Here is a 19,753-nt window from a genome sequence, read left to right as displayed (position 1 = left end):
ATTGGATCAGACTCTCAGTGAATCGCTGAGAATGTAATGTTCTGTTCGGGCCAAATATGTACCTTACCCATCTGTGTGTAAAGAATGAGACATGAAACATAACCAGTAGTTAATGTGCAGGCTACCAATCAAATGGTGAATAAACTATTGGCTTCATATGTTTGGAAATCTGACTCTGAAAGTGTCAGGGCCTCACCAGCCATGAACCTCACCACATCACTGCTACACAGAGCCAGAAGCTCAGGGCCTATTCTTCTCAGTCCTGGTCTCCTGCTGCCCTCTACTGTCCACAGTCTGCTATCATCACAAGCTTCCTCCACACAATCCCACAAACACTACACGGAGCCACAAACCCACAACAACCAATAGATGCAGAGTGACTGCACAGGCGCACGGTGACCACAGAGACTCTTGATTGCATCACCGACAAGATGGCGACCGACAAGATGGCGATCGACACAACCAGCCAGGCTCCTACAACGCCACCAACACCAAGAGCAACAACAACAACGCCAACACTACCTGACAATACCAACTCGGACAATGCCAATCTACTACTCCGTCTAGCAAACAATGAAATCACCAAATTAAAGCAGGAAATACGCCGCCTCTCTCACGATCTCCAACAGAAAGACTCCATACTGACTAGCTTCAGGGACGTTGCCCTCGAGCAGTCGAGGAAGATCTCCACACTTACCTTCACTCTCCAGGACACTGCCCCATGGGACCCGTCAACCTGTCCTCGACCCTCCTCCTCTTCTACACCATGTCTTCGGTCCTCCTGGACCGAGGTTGCGGTTCGTGGGCGGAAAAGATATCACCACGGGTCTCCGCGTCCCTCTCTAGACCTCTCCAATCCATTTGCACCTCTGTCTTCTGCCACCCCGGACCTACATACGGCCTCATCCGCTAACCACGTACCGGATCGTTCCGCTCCGGTTTCCCAACAACCCCCGTCACCCGCCAATGTCGTTCAGCGCCGTCACCTGCTCTCGCTCCCCTCTGACGACACCCGCCGCCCCCGCCTTAGTCCAAGTGCTCCTCGCGGAGCCCGTTGCCACGGCGGAAAACAGTCTCCATCCCGCTCAGCTACTACATCAGTGCGCCGTAGGATCCTTCGCGAGGCCGTGCTCAGGCACACTCACGGGCTCCCTAGCTACGGACCAACCGAACTGCCGCCTCCACCTTCCACCTCAGTACCCGATGTCACCGCCCCGCCTCCCCGCCAGTCAGCAAGACGACACGACTCAAACGGCCAACTACTGGCGTCTTCTCCACGCCCCCTTTTCCCCCCAACCACGTTAATCATCGGAGACTCAATTATAAGGAATGTACGCTTTTTCAACGCCACTACTCACTGTCTCCCTGGAGCTATGCCCTCTGACATCTTGGCCATGCTTCCTGGATTACTGCCAACACTTCCGTCTTCCATCTCTAGAGTGATTGTTCATATTGGAACTTGTGACACGTCACTCCACCGGTCTGAACTGACTAAAAAGAATTTTATCTCTCTCCTCCACCTCCTAAGCAACTGTGGTAAGACTATTTTCATGTCTGGTCCCATCCCCACGTTTGGAAGAGGCTCTGGCCGCTTCAGTAGAATCCTCAGTCTCAACACTTGGATCAAGTCTGTCTCCCTGTCCTACAATCTCCAATTCATTGACAACTTCAACCTCTTCTGGAACCGACCTGCCTTCTTTGCAGGAGATGGTCTGCATCCTAACCGCCTGGGCTCCCATATACTTTCCACCAACATTCAACATGCAGTTCACTGTACCCCACACACTAACACTGGACAATCTGTCCATTCTGTCCCACATGCCTGACTATCTGACTCCATACTACCAATCCCCTCCATCTGGTCATCCTCCCGACCTCAGCCTAGAAAATCAGGTATACGCCAGATCAACCACTCTGTACTAGCTAACATCCCCAGAAACATGGACTCGACACCTTTCCACAACACTCATTTTGGGCTTCTTAACGTTCGCTCCCTCTCTCAAAAAGCATCCCTCATCTTTGACATTATTCTTAAACACAATCTCGACATCCTGTGCTTAACTGAAACCTGGCAGCAGCCCAACGACTTCACTGAACTTAATCAATCTATTCCTCCTGGCTTCACATATCTCACCCATCCACGCCTCTCGGGACGCGGTGGCGGCCTCGCCATACTGTACAACCTTAAATACAAAATATCCATCCACCCCACTATCACCTTCCAGTCCTTTGAAGCTCTCATAGCACGTATTCATGGTCACACACCAACCTTCTTGGCCACTATCTACCGCCCACCAAAACCTAACCCGACCTTCTTGGACGAACTGTCTGACCTCTTAGCTGACCTCATCTCTCTGTCAGCCAACATAATTCTTCTTGGTGATTTTAACATCCACTTCGACAATCCCAACAACACCGCTGCAAAAGACCTAATTTCCTGTCTGGACAGCTTTGGGCTCCAACAATACATCACCTCCCCAACACATTCTCTAGGCCACACCCTCGACTTAGTCTGCTGCTCTGGCGTCACAGTTCAGTCATGTTCTACCCTCGACACCTTCTTCTCCGACCACAAACTAGTCTGCTTTAACTCCAAACTACCTCTCTTCAAAACCCACCTCTCCCGCACCATCACCTTCCGTAACTTAAAGAACATCGACCTCCCCTCCTTCACTGCTGCTCTCAACAACCTTTCATGTACTAATTACACACCGTCCCTCTCCAACATGTTATCCAATTTCAACTGTGAGCTACGAAATCTACTCAACACCTTCGCCCCACTCAAAACTAGATCTGTATCCTTTACGCACTCTGCTCCATGGTACACACCCGAACTCCGCCTCCTCAAAACCCAAGCCCGTCGCCTTGAACGTCTCTTCAAAAAAACCGGTTCATCCACCCACAAGGACTTATACCTAAACCACATACTGAAGTACAAGCAAACCATTACTCAAACAAAATCTGACTTCTATGCCTCGCTTATTGTATCCGCCTCTGGCTCCACGCGTTCCCTCTTCTCCACTGTCAAAAATTTATTGGGCCCTCCCGATACTCCTCTCTTCCCTTCACTCTCCACCACCTTGTGCAATAACTTCCTGGATTTCTTCTCATCAAAAATCGAAAATATACACCAGCAATTTCCCCCCATCTGTGACACTGCGAACTGCCTCCACTGTACCCTTCCCTCTCTACCAGTATCCTCCCTGCTTTCGAGTTTTATCATTCCACCCACCACGGTTATCTCTTCCCTGATCCTCAAATCCAAACCCTCAACCTGCAAACTTGACCCCCTACCAACCAACCTCGTCAAGCTCTGTCTCCCCTCTCTCCTTCCTCATCTTACCCACATTATTCACACTTCCCTCAGTTCTGGCATCGTACCCCCATCACTCAAGACAGCCATCATCTCACCAATTCTAAAAAAACCTGGTCTCGATCCTGCCGACCTTAACAACTTCCGCCCTATCTCCAATCTCCCGTTCCTCTCCAAAATCCTGGAAAAAGTTGTTCACCACCAGGTCCATACCCACCTTTCCGCCAATAGCCTATGCGAACACTTTCAATCTGGTTTCCGCCAACTTCACAGCACTGAAACTGCCCTGGTCAAAATCACCAACGACCTCCTAGTAGCCGCAGACTCTGGCCTTGTCTCCATCCTCATCCTCCTTGACCTAACTGCAGCTTTTGACACCATCTCACACAATATTCTCCTCCGTCGCCTTGCTTCCATCGGCATAGCCGGCTCGGTCCTCTCATGGTTCACCTCCTACCTATCTGACCGCACCCAGTCCGTCCATCTCCAGAACTTCCACTCCCAGCCCTCTACTGTCAGTTGTGGCGTGCCTCAGGGCTCTGTCCTGGGGCCCCTCCTCTTTATTATTTATCTCCTTCCTCTCGGAAATATCCTTAGGCAACATAACATCAATTTCCACTGTTATGCAGACGACACCCAGCTCTACCTCTCTGCTGCTCCATCTTCTACCCTCCCCCCTCCCTCCCTCCTTACCTGCTTACATAATATCAAATCCTGGTTCACCCATAACTTTTTGAAACTCAACCCTGACAAAACTGAAATTCTCCTCGTGGGCACCAGATCCACCCTTTCTAAAACCAGCACCTTCTCCATTCAAATTGACAACAATACTGTCCCCCCCTCCCCCCAAGTTAAAAGCCTGGGTGTCATCCTAGACGGTACTCTCTCCTTCACTCAGCATATCAATACCACTACCCGGTCGGCCTACTCCCATCTCCGTAACATAAACCGCATCCGTTCCTCACTCACCACCGATAGCACGGCAATACTCATTAACGCCTTTGTCACCTCTCGTTTGGATTACTGTAACTCACTCCTCACTGGTCTACCTCTCAAATCACTTCGCAAACTTCAACTTGTCCAGAACTCTGCTGCCCGAATCATCACCAGAACTCCATCCTCACATCATATCACCCCTGTCCTTAAACAACTTCACTGGCTCCCTGTGTCCTTCCGTATAAACTATAAAATCCTCCTTCTCACCTACAAAGCCCTCCACTCTATTGCCCCACCATACATCACTGAACTACTTCATATCTATTCTCCGCCTCGTCCTCTCCGCTCCTCCAGTTCCACTCTCCTCTGCACCCCTACAGCGCGCCTGGCCACCATGGGCGCTAGATCCTTCAGCCACACTGCGCCCCGCCTTTGGAACATTCTCCCTCATCGCATCCGGTCGTCTCCGGACTTATCAACTTTTAAATCATCACTCAAAACGTATCTGCTCCGTATAGCGTTTTCCACCTAACTCTCTTAACTTCTCAAAGCAGCCCGTGATGTCCTACCACCCTCTGCCTATTTCATATTGTCTCATACTGTTTCATATTTGTTGTTCTGTCATCTGGGTTTCTGTATTTCAATTTACTTGTACTGTACTTCGCCCACTTCCTAGATAATCCACGCTTTTGCCTTTACATTCTCTCCCGCCGTTTATGTATTCTTGTTACTGTTGTTTTAATGCACTCTATGTATATCATGCTGTATGCTTCCTTTTCTATCTGTAAGGTGACCTTGAGACTTTGAAAGGCGCCATGAAATAAAATGTATTATTATTATTATTATTATTAAACAGGTTCAGAGAGGCCCAGATATATTGCAGATCCACACAGCTGGTCTGACTACAAGACCTGCAGAAGCATTAGGAAAAGAGCCACAGTGACTGCAGCCGGAGGCCCAAAGGGCCACTGCTGTGTTGTCTGCAGTCATTTGAGGTCTCTGTCAGTCTGGGGCTGTGCTGTTTTGGTTCGTTGGCTGGTAGAGAACTTTTCTCTGCTCTGGATGAAACTGGACATTTGGTTCACATCTAGAAAACTCATCATGCTGTTATGCTGAAAACTCATGCTGTTATGGTGTCAGCTACATTTAATTGATACTGTGTCCATTAAAATTAGCAGAATTAGCCGTTAGCAGCTCCAGTTTGCAGTGAACCCAGGGATGTCCAGACATCTGGACCTGGATCACTGTGTCCCTGAAGAAAACCTACAAGCATGAGGATTATCAGGCAAGTTCTGCAGCGTCTTTCCCAATTGATTTCCAAGTGCATTTACTTGGACTGTGAGAAACAGTATGTTGGCAGGTAGAGAGCAGATGGTCAGTCAGTGTTTCATGGAGACTGGACTCTGGATTTAGTTCTACATAAGGTCTGTTTTAGGTCAGTGGAGCCAGTTCAGCAGAAATGCTGATGTGCTGACAGGAAAGTGGTTTGGTGCCTTAGGAAGTTCATTCTGTTTCAAACCAGTGTGTTGTTTGTAGTGAATCTGGACCACCAGTACTGTGTTCTGGTTATAGTCCAGTCTGTGACCTGGACTGGTCTGTGCTGAGTCTTAGACTGAGCTGGTTTCCACAGTCTGGAGTGGATTTCTTTGCATCAGTGTTGCCCACTGATATTGTGTTGCATGTTTATTGTTGGACTCATTTCTGTTGTTCAGCTTAAGGATCTCCTGCTAATTGGAATGAAAAGCTCCAAAATGATTGGATGTCAAAATGACTGAAGCTTCCTGTTTCATGTGATCCATCAGAGTGGGACACAGTTCATTGGCCTGGACATTTAGAGGCTTAGATGGGAAACAAATCCAGATGTGATTGTGCAGATGTTTGTTCTATGGCAGTATATATAAGTACTGGGACAATGAGCCATGAGCTGAACTCAGTGAGGTCACGTGGGCCTCAAATCCAGATGTGTCATGTTTGAGTCCTTTTGCATTTGCCAAGAAAAATGTGTGGTTGTCAAATGAAAGAATCATCCTGACTGGAATCAGGAGATCAGTGTGGATATCCAGCTCTACAGCTCAGCACACTGAGGAAGAGAACCAGCTTTAGTTCTGGTCTGGGCACTACCTGTCAGCTCCAGCTCCCTGAGTTCCCAGTGGACCAGTATCAGCAGTCCAGTGCTGTCAAAGTCCTTGTTGTACTGCAGGATGTGTGAGGAGCTGTGACTTCAGCTAGGTAGTTTGTTGCTTTGGACAGCAGGTGGTGCTGCTGAGGCTCAAACATCCAACACTGGGTTTTTGGCTCAGCTGCACTTAGACGACACAGGGAGACGAACTGGGCACAAACTAAAATAGATCCACAGAAATAACAGACAGCTCCATGTGAGTACTGCAGTACTGTGTTGTGTACTGTCCCAGTCTGGGAGTCAGTTTCCTCCCTGTGGACTGTAGAGGTGAAGAGGCCCCATCAGCTTCTGTAGATTTGCTGATGATACTTGGTGCAGTATAGTTGTAGTATGAAATACATCTTAGAGGTACAAGAGTACTGTGTGCTCCAAGTGTACTGCACCAACAGAAGTATAATTATACTGTGCTGCAAATGTTATGCAACATGCAATGTTATGTGAGTACTAACTAACAGTACATATCACAGTTTATTTGCTGTGTACTTCAAAGTGTACTGTAAATACACTAAAAACCAGGCTAGAAGTATATAAGTAGTACCTGTAAGTTCAGTACCCAGTAGAGCTGCAGTACAACTTTAAACCCAGATCAGAGCAGGTAGTGTACTCGTGTGTATACTGGTACTGCTGTAACAACAGAGTCATGTGACTTCCTGTGGTGCAGCAGGAAGTGTTCAGTGGGTGAGCTCAGACTCCATGTTGAGAGCAGACAGCAGGAGGAGGAAAAGTGAAGCTGAGGCAGGTGAGTGTTAATCCAACATTATTATGATCTGACTGTTGGAGGCTCACACTCACTTTTCTCTCTGTGGACTGTGGAGGGAAGAACCTGGGTCCACACAAAGCCGCTGAAACTAAAGGAGGAAACAACAGGCCGTGACTTCCTGTGGACACAAAGTCCTGATCCGCAGAAGAATCCACGTTAAAGCTGCAGCTGAGCCCAGAACAGAGGCCCAGCTTTAAAGACAGCTGTTGTTCTGCCTGCTCTAGGTCCATTGGACTCTGGCTTCATGCCTTCATGGCTGAACTTCCTGTTTTCTCAGCCTGGTCTCTGTCTCTTTGGACTGGTTCAGAAACTTCAAATTGATTAGTGATTGATATGAAATCAATAAAACCGTATTTGTATTTGCAGAGGTCAGGACCACAGACAGTCCCAGAGTTTCCAGGATCGAGCTGAGGGACTGGTCCAGACCTGATCCTGTGAACTTCAATTGTGAACATGAACGTTGAGACCCACAGTAAGAAACGGTTCCTACTGAAAACTGAGCTGAAGATGAGTCTGTGTTGGACTGGGGTTCAGAAGTAGAAGTCCTGGATAGGAGTAATAGTCGGGTCAACATAAAGACAGGAAGTAGGTTTTTGAAAAGTAAAGATCATAAAATCACAGTTCCAGCAGACTGGGGGAAGACTTTAGAAAAACTTTAGAAAAAGTGAACTCAGTGTCGATTTTAGTGTCTCACTCCATCTGTTCACACTTGGTTTAAATTTGACTCAGGGCAGCTGGAGTTTGTCTCCAGAAACATCTGGAATTCATCTGGATTTTTGTTATTTCAGAATTGTCAGAACAGGCTCCGGTAAAAACTTCAACAAAAGTAGAAACAATAACACAACTAACTGTTGACACTGGTCTCTGATCTCACCAGGGACTCACAATGGGACCAGAGGACATATTAGATATTCTAGAGGATCTGGGAGAAGATGAATTTAAAAAGTTCAAGTGGTTCCTGGAGCAGGAAGGCATCAGAAGGAGCCAACTGGAGGGGACAAGAAGACATAACACTGTGAGTCTGATGGTGCAGAGATATGGACTTGATGGAGCTGTGGAGGAGACCAAGAAGGTGTTAGAGAAGATTCCCAGGAAGGACCTGGTGCAGAGTCTGTCAGACATCAGCTCAGGACCAGAAGGTCAGTAACAGGAAGAGGAAAGGACAGTGTTGTTTTTTTAACAGAATTCAGGTTTTACCAGTTAGACTTTAATCCTGTCCAACAACCAGATAGTGGATTTCAATTCAATTCAATTCAATTCAATTTTATTTGTATAGCGCCAAATCACAATACAAATCATCTCAAGGCACTTTACAAAAACTAAAACTAAAAACCCAACAAATCCCTTATGAGCAGCACTTGGTGACAGTGGAGAGGAAAAACTCACTTTAAGGGAAGAAAAAACCTCCAGCAGAACCGGGCTCAGTTTGGGCGGCCATCTGCCTTGACCGGTTGGGGTGAGTGGATAGAGCAGAGAGAAAAGAACAGCAACAATAAACAACAAAGGGTAGGGGAGCTCAGTGCACCGATGGTCCTCGGGCAGTCTAGGACTATGGCAGCATAACTAAGGGATGGTTCAGGGTTGCCTGAAGCCAGCCCTAACTATATGCTTTGTCAAAGAGGAAGGTTTTAAGTCTAGCCTTAAAAGTACAGAGAGTGTACTTGTTGAAATTCACTAAATTGGAATTTGCTTGAAAGTTCAGAAGGTTCATGTTGTAATTTAAGATGATATCACGTTAGTGATGAAAACATTACACTGGTGCTGTTCTAAGAGAAAATCCTGGTCTTGGCTGGTGTTTCAATTGGAACAGGAAGACATGCAGTGTTGTCCACCTGAGTCTGAACATGTGGCCATTAAAAATGACACTAAACCAAATCCACATGAACGTAACTATGAAAATAACAGACACCCCCCTTTGTCTCTCACCAGGACCCCTCTGGTCTCAGACGTCTGAGGCTCACCCTCCTCAGGACCCTTCAGCAGCTCCTCACACTAAAGGTAAATCTGCTTGTTTTGAATCAGTGGAAGACACAGATCACATCCCTGGACAGATGGATCAGACATGATAAGGCTGTAATTACAGTCACATAGTAAAAAGAAGCTGCATCTGGAGACATGTGCACTAATGCTTTTATGTTCTTCCCCATCTAAGTTGTTCTGTTCCTTCTAAATCCATACTGCTGTTCACATAGTAATTTATACTTTCCATAAACTCATCCAGCTGTTTTATAAAGACATTTTCCAATATTTTAGAAAATTGGGTTGTCAGTGTCTTGTGTCACATTTTACCAAGCTTTATTTATTTCAGCTCCAGCTCAGAGGGAAGCACCAAACATCACAGTCACTGCCCAGGATGGAAGTGTCAGCATGGCACCTCAGTTTACCGGTACTCATGTGAGTGGTGATGTAAACATCACTGTAAACATGAACGTGAACAACACACCTGGTAAATATTGACCTGAATTTCTGAAGCTCCTTCTGTTTATTTGTGTGATTGCATTAATCAGTCTGAGTTTCTCAAGAGATGTTTCTGTTCCTGTTTAAGGTCAGGTTCCTGCCAGGACACATGAGGCTGATGTTGTTGCTCAGACGTCTGACCCTTCAGCAGCTCCTCACACTAAAGGTAAATCTGCTTGTTTTGAATCAGTGGAAGACACAGATCACATCCCTGGACAGATGGATCAGACATGATAAGGCTGTAATTGCCCACTGATGCCATCTCCTCTATCAGCAGCCATACAACATTGAAGTATACCTCACCTCCAATAACTCCTCCCCTGCCCTCATCATCTGACTCCTCATCAACACAATACACAGGCCCAGCCTTTGCCACAGAACAGGTGAGGAAGGAACTAGCTAAACTAAAGACCAACAAAGCAAAAGGACCAGATGAGATCAGTCCTAGAGTACTTAAGGTGTGTGCTGGACAGCTTGCAGAGGTTTTTCAGAAACTACTCAACCTCTCTCTGAGGCTCAAAAATGTGCCTAAGTTATGGAAAACTGTCCCATTACCAAAAAGAACCCGTCCCAGTACCCTTAGTGACTTCAGACCAGTAGCGCTAACATCACATGTCATGAAAGTGTTTGAGAGACTGGTCCTGCAACACCTGAGGTCCCAAGTGTCTGAATTTCTGGACCCCCTGCAGTTTGCATATCAAGAACACATCGGAGTGGAAGATGCCATCATCTTCTTAATGCACAGAGCATACTCCCATCTGGAGAGGCAGGGCAACACTGTGAGAGTCATGTTTTTTGACTTGTCAAGTGCTTTCAACACTATTCAGCCCCACCCGCTAAGTGCAAAGATGCAGGATATGGAAGTTCCCGCAGACATGGTGGAGTGGATGAAAGACTACCTCACTGGGCGGCCACAGTTCGTTCGCTTAGATGGCTGCATATCTGATGTGGTGATGAGCAGCACCGGTGCACCTAAAGGAACTGTACTGGCACCATTCCTGTTTACACTCTACACCTCAGACTTCTGCTATAACTCAGGAACCTGTTACCTCCAAAAGTTCTCTGATGACTCTTCAATCATTGGATGCATCAACAATAATAACGATGAGGAATACAGACACTTGATAAAAAGCTTTGTTGATTGGTGTAACAACAACTGTCTAAAGCTCAATATCAAGAAATCCAGAGAACTGGTGGTGGACTTTAGGAGGAGCAGGAAGACCCCAGTCCCTGTCTCCATCCTTGGAGACGAAGTAGAGATTGTGGACTCCTACAAGTACCTTGGAGTCCACATTAACAACAAACTGGACTGGTCAAACAATACAGATGCCCTCTTCAAGAAAGGACAGAGCAGACTGTTCTTCCTCAGGAGACTATGTTCCTTTGGTGTGTGCAACAAGCTACTGAAGATGTTTTATCAGTCTGTAGTAGCAAGTGCACTGTTCTTTGCAGTTGTGTGCTGGGGAGGTGGCATCAAGGCTGGTGAGGCCAACAGACTAAATAAGTTGATCAGGAAGGCAAAATCCGTTGTTGGACTGGAACTGGACAGTCTGGAGGCTGTGGCAGAGAGGAGGATGGTGGACAAAATCAACTCCATAATGGACAATCCTGCCCACCCACTTCATGAGGAACTGGGGCGAATGGGAAGTTCATTCAGCCACAGACTAATTCCCCCTAAAGCCAAGACTGAGAGATTCAGGAAGTCTTTTGTGTCCACGGCCATAAGACTCTATAATTCCACAATATGAACAATAACGCACATACACACACACACACACACACACACACAAACCCCACAAAATAAATAATTAGTTAATTACTTTATTATTACTTTATGAATTACTTTATGAATTACTATTAATCAATATAATTTAAATTATCTCAAATTTAATAACTGAATAACTGCTGTAACAATTGAATTTCTGCTTGGGGATTAATAAAGTACTTCTTCTTCTTCTTCTTCTTCTTCTAATTACAGTCACATAGTAAAAAGAAGCTGTATCTGGAGACATGTGCACTAATGCTTTTATGTTCTTCCCCATGTTTGGCTCAGTTGTGGTGGTTCCAGTACCAGAGTCACAGCCCATCACACACTATCAGGAGATGCTCCAGTCAAACCTCAAAGACAGCTTCATGTGTGTAACAGAAGGATGGACACAGAATAAGGATAAGCAGCTTCTGGATGAGATCTACACTGAACTGTACATCACAGCTGGAGCCTCCATACACATCAGCAAACAGCACGAGGTCAGGCAGATTGAGATGGCAGGAAAGAAAACTGATACAGAGAAACCAGTGAAACCCAGTGACATGTTCAAACCTCCTCCTGAAAAATACAGACCCATAAAAACAGTGCTGACCAATGGGATCGCAGGAATTGGAAAAACCTTCCTTGTGCGCAAGTTTGTGTTGGACTGGGCTGAAGGACGAACCAATCAGGACGTGCATCTGATTTTCCCCCTCACCTTCCGTCACCTGAATCCACTAAAGGGAGAAAGGTTTAGTTTAGCAGAGCTCCTGCATGAATGTATCACGGAAACTGTCAGCATCAAGAAGGAGGCTTTGAATTACATCTTTACAGAGCTGCAGTCCTCAGGAAACACCAACTATGACAAGAGTGAATTCAAGCTCCTGTTTATTTTGGATGGACTAGATGAGACTCGCCTCCAGCTGGACTGCAGTACCAATAAATCTCAGAGACTTAAATTTAAAGTGACAGAGTCCACCTCAGTGGACGAGCTGCTGACAAACCTCATCAGGGGAAAACTGCTTCCCTCCGTTCGCCTCTGGATAACCACTAGACCTGCAGCAGCTAATCAGGTCCACCCAGATTTTGTCGACATAGTGACAGAGGTCAGAGGGTTCACAGACCAACAAAAGGAGGAGTACTTCAGGAAGAGGTTCACAGATGAGGAGCGGTCCAATAAAGTCATTTCCCACATCAAGAGCTCACGAAGCCTCCACATCATGTGTCACATCCCGGTCTTCTGCTGGATTACTGCTACAGTTCTGGAGGATCTGTTGGAAACCAGAGAGGTGGAAGAGCTGCCCAAGACCCTAACTGAGATGTACACAGAGTTCCTGTGGTTTCAGATCAAACAGACGGAAGAGAAATACTGTCCAGAAGGCTCAGAAAAGTGTCTTCAGGTCATTAAGTCATTAGCAAAACTGGCTTTTAAGCAGTTGGAAAAAGGAAATCTGGTCTTTTATAAGAAAGACTTAGAAGAGAGTGGCATTGATGTCAGTGAAGCCTCAGTGTACTCAGGAGTGTTAACAGAGATCTTTAAAGAGGAGAGGGGAAGGAAGAATAAAGACATGATGTTCAGCTTTGTTCATCTGAGTGTTCAGGAGTTTCTGGCTGCAGTCTATATGGTCCACTGTTATACCAACAGGAAGACACAGGTACTGGAGAAGTTCCTGGGGGGAAAGTACACTGATATAACCCTAGATGGCTTCCTGTTGGGGGCCATCGAGAAATCTCTGGAAAGTAAAACTGGTCACCTGGACCTGTTTGTCCGCTTCCTTCATGGCCTCTGTCTGGAGTCCAACCAGAGAGTCTTAGGAGACCTGCTGGGTCAGACAGAGACCAGTCAAGGAACCATCCACAGAGCCATCAACAACCTGAAGGAAATGAACAGAGATGATATCCCTCCTGACAGAAGCATCAACATCTTCCACTGTCTGATGGAGCTGAACGACCACTCAGTCCATCAGGAGATCCAAGAGTTCCTGAAGTCAGAGAACAGATCAGGGAAGAGACTCTCTGAGATCCAGTGCTCAGCTCTGGCCTACATGCTGCAGATGTCAGAGGAGGTTCTGGATGAGTTGGACCTGAGGAAGTACAACACATCAGTCCAGGGACGACTGAGACTGATTCCAGCTGTGAGGAACTGCAGAAAGGCTGAGTAAGTCCAGATGTGATCATCACCATAATGTTCCTCTTGTTTACTGTGATAATGACAGCAGCTGGATTTTGTCCCTGATGTTCTTGAGCTGTTCCAAATGGTGTCAGTCCAAAAGCTGCAGATGTTCCTGTTGCTTTTTTCTATCTGTCCAGTGAATGAACACAGTTCTTCTTTTTCTTTCCAATGGTTTTTCCATGGGACACATTTTCTTCTGTTTCTCTTCACACACTGATGTTTTTCTGCCACATGTGAACAAATGTCCAACATTGGAATAAACAGGGACAGGCCTGTTGTGGAAGTTCCAAAGGAACTGAGTTTTCTCTGCTTCCTGTCCAAGATGAAAGCAGAACAAAGATGAAGTGTGTGCAGTGTGACAGAGAGTGAGAAGAATTCTTATTTCATGTCCAACCCACTGAGAGAAGATCAGCTGAACCACTGATGTGAAGACACAACAGGACATGTCCCTGTTTGACATCAAGTGATTCAACTCAATATATTGTCTCTGTCATAATAACAGCTTTTCTAATATATGTGTCCTCACAGACTTTCTCTCTGTGGACTCTCAGAGACTCACTGTGAAGTTGTGGCCTCAGCTCTGAAGTCCAACCCCTCCCATCTGACAGAACTGGACCTGAGTAACAACTGTGACCTGCAGGATCCAGGAGTGCAGCAGCTGTGTGGTGGACTGCAGAGTCCACACTGTAGACTGGAGACTCTGAGGTCAGTTCACTGTTTGTTACTATTGTACATCTTCAGTGTTGAATGAACTATTGTAGATTTTAGATGTTTAATCCAAAACTAAAGCTCCTGTGTATGTTGGTTGTTCCATTCAGTGTTTTTGTTGTTTTATTCTCTATTGATGTCTGTAGAAGGCTGATGATCTACAATAACAGAAGTACAAAGTCCCTCTAATCGTTTTAGAGAAAAGCTCATTGATTAGGACACGTCTGATTGATTTTCAGTGATTGGATCTCCTTCTTTGGTTCTTTATTCAGGTTGAAGGGCTGCAGGTTGTCAGAGACCAGCTGTGGTTATCTAGTCTCAGCTCTGAAGTCCAACCCCTCTAATCTAAGACACCTGGACCTGAGTAACAACAACCTGCAGGATCCAGGAGTGCAGCAGGTGTGTGGTGGACTGCAGAATCCAGACTGTAGACTGGAGACTCTGAGGTCAGTTCACTGTTTGTTACTATTGTAGATCTTCAGTGTTGAATGTGTGTGTGTTGAACAAAACCAAACCAGAAGCACTACTTGGTGAACCCTAAGCACAACCTGAACCTCAACCTCAACCTCAACCTCAACCTGAACCTCAACCTGAACCTTCAAAGAAAACAACATTGTTTTAACAGTCAAACATGGAGTAGCTTCAATGATTCAATTCAATTCAATTCAATTTTATTTGTATAGCGCCAAATCACAATACAAATCATCTCAAGGCACTTTACAAAAACTAAAACTAAAAACCCAACAATACTCTTTTGTTGCTTCACTACTTCTGTGGCAGAACAATGAATCAACAGGACTGCTTCAGAAGAAATTGGACTGTTATAAAGTGTCCAGCAATGAGTCCAGATCTAAATCCCACTGAAACCCTGAGGGGAGGTCTGAAAACAGCAGGTGGAAGGATGCGTCTTTCAAATCCAGAGACCTGGAACAGTTTGGACAAGAAGCATGAACCAAAGTGCCAGTTGAGCAGTGAATCTCAGTGAAGTCCACAGGAAAAGACAGACAGCAGGTCTTTTGTCCAAAGACTGTGCTGCCAAATACTCAATCTAGGGATAGTGGCTCTGTCAACACCACATGTTCAGTTCTACATCCAAAACACAGTTTGTGGCCTATTCTAAGCTGAACCCTAAAATCAGGTCTGAACCTCAATCAGCTCCTTGAAATGCCCTCAATGAATCCTCCTACCATGGTCTAGAAGTGGTCAACTGGACCAACTGGTCCTCCCAGTGTTGGTCCATCAAAGTCCACACAAACGCATAGAAGTACTGAGGTCAGCAGCTGGTTCTGACCCAGTGTGGACATGAACGGGTGTCTGAAAGTTCTGCTGCCATTTAGAGGATGTTTGTAAAAGGCTGACATTCTGATGATCCATAATAACATAAGTACAAAGTCCCTCTAATCATTTTAGAGAAAAGCTCATTGATTAGGACACATCTGATTGATTATCAATAATTTGATCTCCATCTTTGATTCATTATTCAGGTTAGAGAGCTGCAGGTTGTCAGAGACCAGCTGTGGTTATCTGGCCTCAGCTCTAAAGTCCAAACCCTCCCATCTGAGACATCTGGACTTGAGTCACAACAACCTGCAGGATCCAGGAGTACAACAGCTGTGTGGTGTACTGCAGAGTCCAGACTGTAGACTGGAGACTCTGAGGTCAGTTCACTGGCTGTTTGTTACTATTGTCAATCTTTTTTTTCTGAGGCTAAATTGAGTCTTTAGTCCCAAATGACTAAGTCTCACAGAAAGTTGGTCTCATTGTGTCTAAAGAGTCACATGTGTCAGCAGAAAATCGTCTGAACTACTATTTGTTGGAAATGGATCCAGTTTCTTTGATGCAATAGAAATATTTTCTGTGTTGTATTTATAATATTGTGTTGTTCTATTCATTGCTCATGTTTGTTGAAAAATAAAAAAGGAAGTTGATCTTTGATTCTTTATTCAGATTGGAGAACTGCAGGTTGTCAGAGACCAGCTGTGGTTATCTGGCCTCAGCTCTGAAGTCCAACCCCTCCCATCTGAGACACCTGGACCTGGGTGACAACAACCTGCAGGATCCAGGAGTACAGCAGCTGTGTGGTGGACTGCAGAGTCCAGACTGTAGACTGAAGACTCTGGGGTCAGTTCACTGACTGTTTATTACGATTGTAGATCTTTAGTGTTGAATTATTGTTTGAACTCAGTGTTTGCACAGACATAACTTCTATTGAAGTTGATTTTCTTTTCCTGTCTTTGGATTTTTCTGAGGCTAAATTCAGTCTTTAGTCTCAAATGACTGAGTCTCACAGAAAGTTGGTCTCATTGTGTCTAAAGAGTCACATGTGTCAGCAGAAAATCCTCTGAACTAATATTTGTTGGAAATGGATCCAGTTTCTTTGATGCAGTAGAAATATTGGATCTCCTTCTTTGCTTCTTTATTCAGGTTGGAGAACTGTAGTTTGTCAGAGACCAGCTGTGGTTATCTGGTCTCAGCTCTGAAGTCCAACCCCTCCCATCTGAGACACCTGGACCTGAGTCAAAACAACTTGCAGGATCCAGGAGTGCAGCAACTGTGTGGTGGACTGCAGAGTCCAGACTGTAGACTGGAGACTCTGAGGTCAGACCCCATGTTTAGGTTGTGTGCTGAGATGAATGTGATGTGAAAGTTGTGCTGACACTAAACTGCAGACATGAGGCTGATATTAGACTGATCCACACTGAGGATCTTCATGGGAAAGGCTGTTTTCCCTCTCAGAGAAATGTGGCTGCACAACATGAGTTTGTATAGATGGAGCCACAGGTGGAGCTGGCAGAGTTTCAGAGCTGAAGTCACCCCGTCTTTATTGAAGCAGCAGCATGTTGGCATTCATATTAATGACAGCTCTTTGTCCCTTTTTGGATGGGACTGCTTTGAACCTGCATCCTGTTGGCTTCAGCTGTTTGGAGTTTCCACTTTCTAAACTTCTACTTTCTAAACCTTCTTCAGCTCTGAACACATTCTGAAACATTCAACACTTTCAAGCAGGAACTTTGGTTTCTAACGTCACATCTTTGCTTCTTTATTCAGGTTGGAGGGCTGCAGTTTGTCAGAGACCAGCTGTGGTTATCTGGTCTCAGCTCTGAAGTCCAACCCCTCCCATCTGAGACACCTGGACCTGAGTCAGAACTGGGACCTGCAGGACCCAGGAGTGCAGCAGCTGTGTGGTGGACTACAGAGTCCAGATTGTAGACTGGAGACCCTGAGGTCAGCTCACTGACTGTTTGTTCCGATTGTAGATCTTTAGTGTTGAATTATTGTTTGAACTCAGTGTTTGCACAGACATAACTTCTATTGAAGTTGATTTGCTTTTCCTGTCTTTGGATTTTTCTGAGGCTAAATTCAGTCTTTAGTCCCAAATGACTGAGTCTCACAGAAAGTTGGTCTCATTGTGTCTAAAGAGTCACATGTGTTAGCAGAAAATCCTCTGAACTAATATTTGTTGGAAATGGATCCAGTTTCTTTGATGCAGTAGAAAAATTTCTTTGATCATTGATATTGATGGTTGAGAACACACACAGACAGGTGTGTTTCCATCACTTCAGAGGACATTCCATTGACTTCCATTGATTTCCTGGAGACAAAGCCAAACCAGAAGCACTACTTGGTGAACCCTAAGCACAAGCTGAACCTCAACTTCCAGACAGCTTCTTCCATACAGAAATCCAAACAGGTCCCGGACTAGATTATTGGCCCCTTTTTAGATGTTGCCATTGGATTTGGAGCAGGTGGTTGACCTTGGACTCACCTGTTGGGAGTCCCAGTTAGTGCAGCCTAATAATTCCTCATTCAGTCAGTTGAAATGGACAAAGTCCTGTGAGGACCCTCTGGTCCCAACATGTAAGAAACAGTAGATCAGTTGACAGACAAAGCATTACCTTGATCCATGTTGCTATTGGACCTTGATCTGTTGTCCAGTGGCCTCGGGCTCCACAGAACCCAACTCTATGGAAACTTTAGTGCCAAAGAGGAACAGTGTGTCAGTTGTGTGGAAATATTTTGGCTTTAAAGAAAGAAGATGCTGCGTGGCGTCAAAACCTGCCTTGCTACTGTTGCTGCTCCATGGGCCAAGACTAAAGGCAAAGGCAAATTTATTTGTATAGCACCTTTCATACACTACGCAATTCAAAGTGCTTTACAAGGCATACAATTACATTAAAAGCATTAAAAGCATTGAAAAGAGCATTTAAAAATAAAGACATTTAACATAAAATAAATTTAAATCAAGTAAAGTAAATTAAAATAAAACATAAAAGCACATTAAGAAAACAAGGATGAACAATTATTCGAAGGCAGCAGTAAACAACAGAGTTTTCAGTCCAGATTTGAATGAGCTGACAGTTTGAGCAGACCTCAGGTGTTCAGGAAGTTTGTTCCACAAGTGAGGAGCATAGTGACTGAATGCTGCTTCACTTTGTTTGGTTCTGGTTCTGGGAACACACAATAGACCTGTCCCAGATGACCTGAGGGGTCTGGAAACCTCATATCTTGGATATATTTTGGTCCACAACCATTTAGTGCTTTATAAACTAGCAATAAAATTTTAAAATCTATCCTTTGACTAACGGGAAGCCAGTGTAGTGATCTGAGAACTGGTGTGATATGGTCCAGTTTCTTGGTGTTTGTAAGGACTCTGGCAGCAGCATTCTGGATTAGCTGCAGCTGCCTGATTGACTTTTTGCTAAGACCTGTGAACAAGCCATTACAATAATCTAACCTACTGAAGATAAATGCGTGAACAAGTTTTTCTGCCTCTTGTGTAGACAGAAAACCTTTTATTCTAGCAAGGCTAAAAGGCCGAGCACCACTGTGTCAAATGAACCAATCCCACCCAACATGACCAGATGTTGGAAAGTTTAACTCCATATGAATCGAATTTAAAACATCACATGGAAATTCCTGTTTCTCACAATGACTTTGAATTAAAGTCAGAGATTTTTCATCTTTCTGCACTTTCTTCTTCATGTTAATGTGACATCAATTCACACCTCAGCTAATTTCATCATAACAGCCTGGATGGACCAGTTTCTATTGACACTTGTGTTGTATTTATAATATTGTGTTGTTCTATTCATTGTTCATGTTTGTTCAATAATAAAAAAGGAAGTTGGTCTTTGGTTCTTTATTCAGGTTGATTCGCTGCAGGTTGTCAGAGACCAGCTGTGGTTACCTGGTCTCAGCTCTGAAGTCCAACCCCTCCCATCTGAGACACCTGGACCTGAGAGGAAACAACCTGAAGGATCCAGATGTGCAGCAGCTGTGGGATCTTGTCCAGAGTTCAGAGTGTAGCCTGCAGACTCTGAGGTCAGTAGAGGGCTGGAGTCAGTCCATGGTGGTTTCAGTAGGATTGGACTAAACCCAGTCAGTATCAAAGCAAAGATCCAGGATTTCCTGTAAAGCTCCAACCTTCTCAATGAAGCTGTGAGAGGAGAACAGGGACAGGCTTCAGGATTGGACAGAAA

At 45.2% G+C, this 19,753-nt stretch overlaps 1 protein-coding gene and 1 pseudogene across 2 annotated transcripts in view; one reads left to right on the top strand and one right to left on the bottom strand.

The window, feature by feature from the left end:
- Positions 1-19,753, bottom strand: part of LOC113143885 (zinc finger protein 208-like) — a 905,597-nt pseudogene that overhangs the window by 571,326 nt on the left and 314,518 nt on the right.
- Positions 7,072-19,753, top strand: part of LOC113143888 (NACHT, LRR and PYD domains-containing protein 5-like) — a 267,626-nt gene continuing 254,944 nt past the window's right edge. The window contains exons 1-10 of one of the 2 annotated variants that reach the window (XM_026329492.2): positions 7,072-7,167; positions 7,555-7,660; positions 8,066-8,327; positions 9,118-9,186; positions 9,497-9,634; positions 9,734-9,811; positions 11,699-13,550; positions 14,094-14,270; positions 17,322-17,498; positions 19,422-19,595. In XM_026329492.2, coding sequence (XP_026185277.1) covers positions 8,075-8,327; positions 9,118-9,186; positions 9,497-9,634; positions 9,734-9,811; positions 11,699-13,550; positions 14,094-14,270; positions 17,322-17,498; positions 19,422-19,595 — 2,918 coding nt within the window. In that variant the 5' untranslated portion in view covers positions 7,072-7,167; positions 7,555-7,660; positions 8,066-8,074. The remainder of the gene's footprint in view (positions 7,168-7,554; positions 7,661-8,065; positions 8,328-9,117; positions 9,187-9,496; positions 9,635-9,733; positions 9,812-11,698; positions 13,551-14,093; positions 14,271-17,321; positions 17,499-19,421; positions 19,596-19,753) is intronic. The other variant, XM_026329493.1, reaches the window with a different exon arrangement.

The sequence above is a fragment of the Mastacembelus armatus genome, unplaced genomic scaffold (genome assembly GCF_900324485.2).
Source record: "Mastacembelus armatus unplaced genomic scaffold, fMasArm1.2, whole genome shotgun sequence".
NCBI lineage: Eukaryota > Metazoa > Chordata > Actinopteri > Synbranchiformes > Mastacembelidae > Mastacembelus > Mastacembelus armatus.
This window is presented reverse-complemented; position numbering and strand designations above follow the sequence as displayed.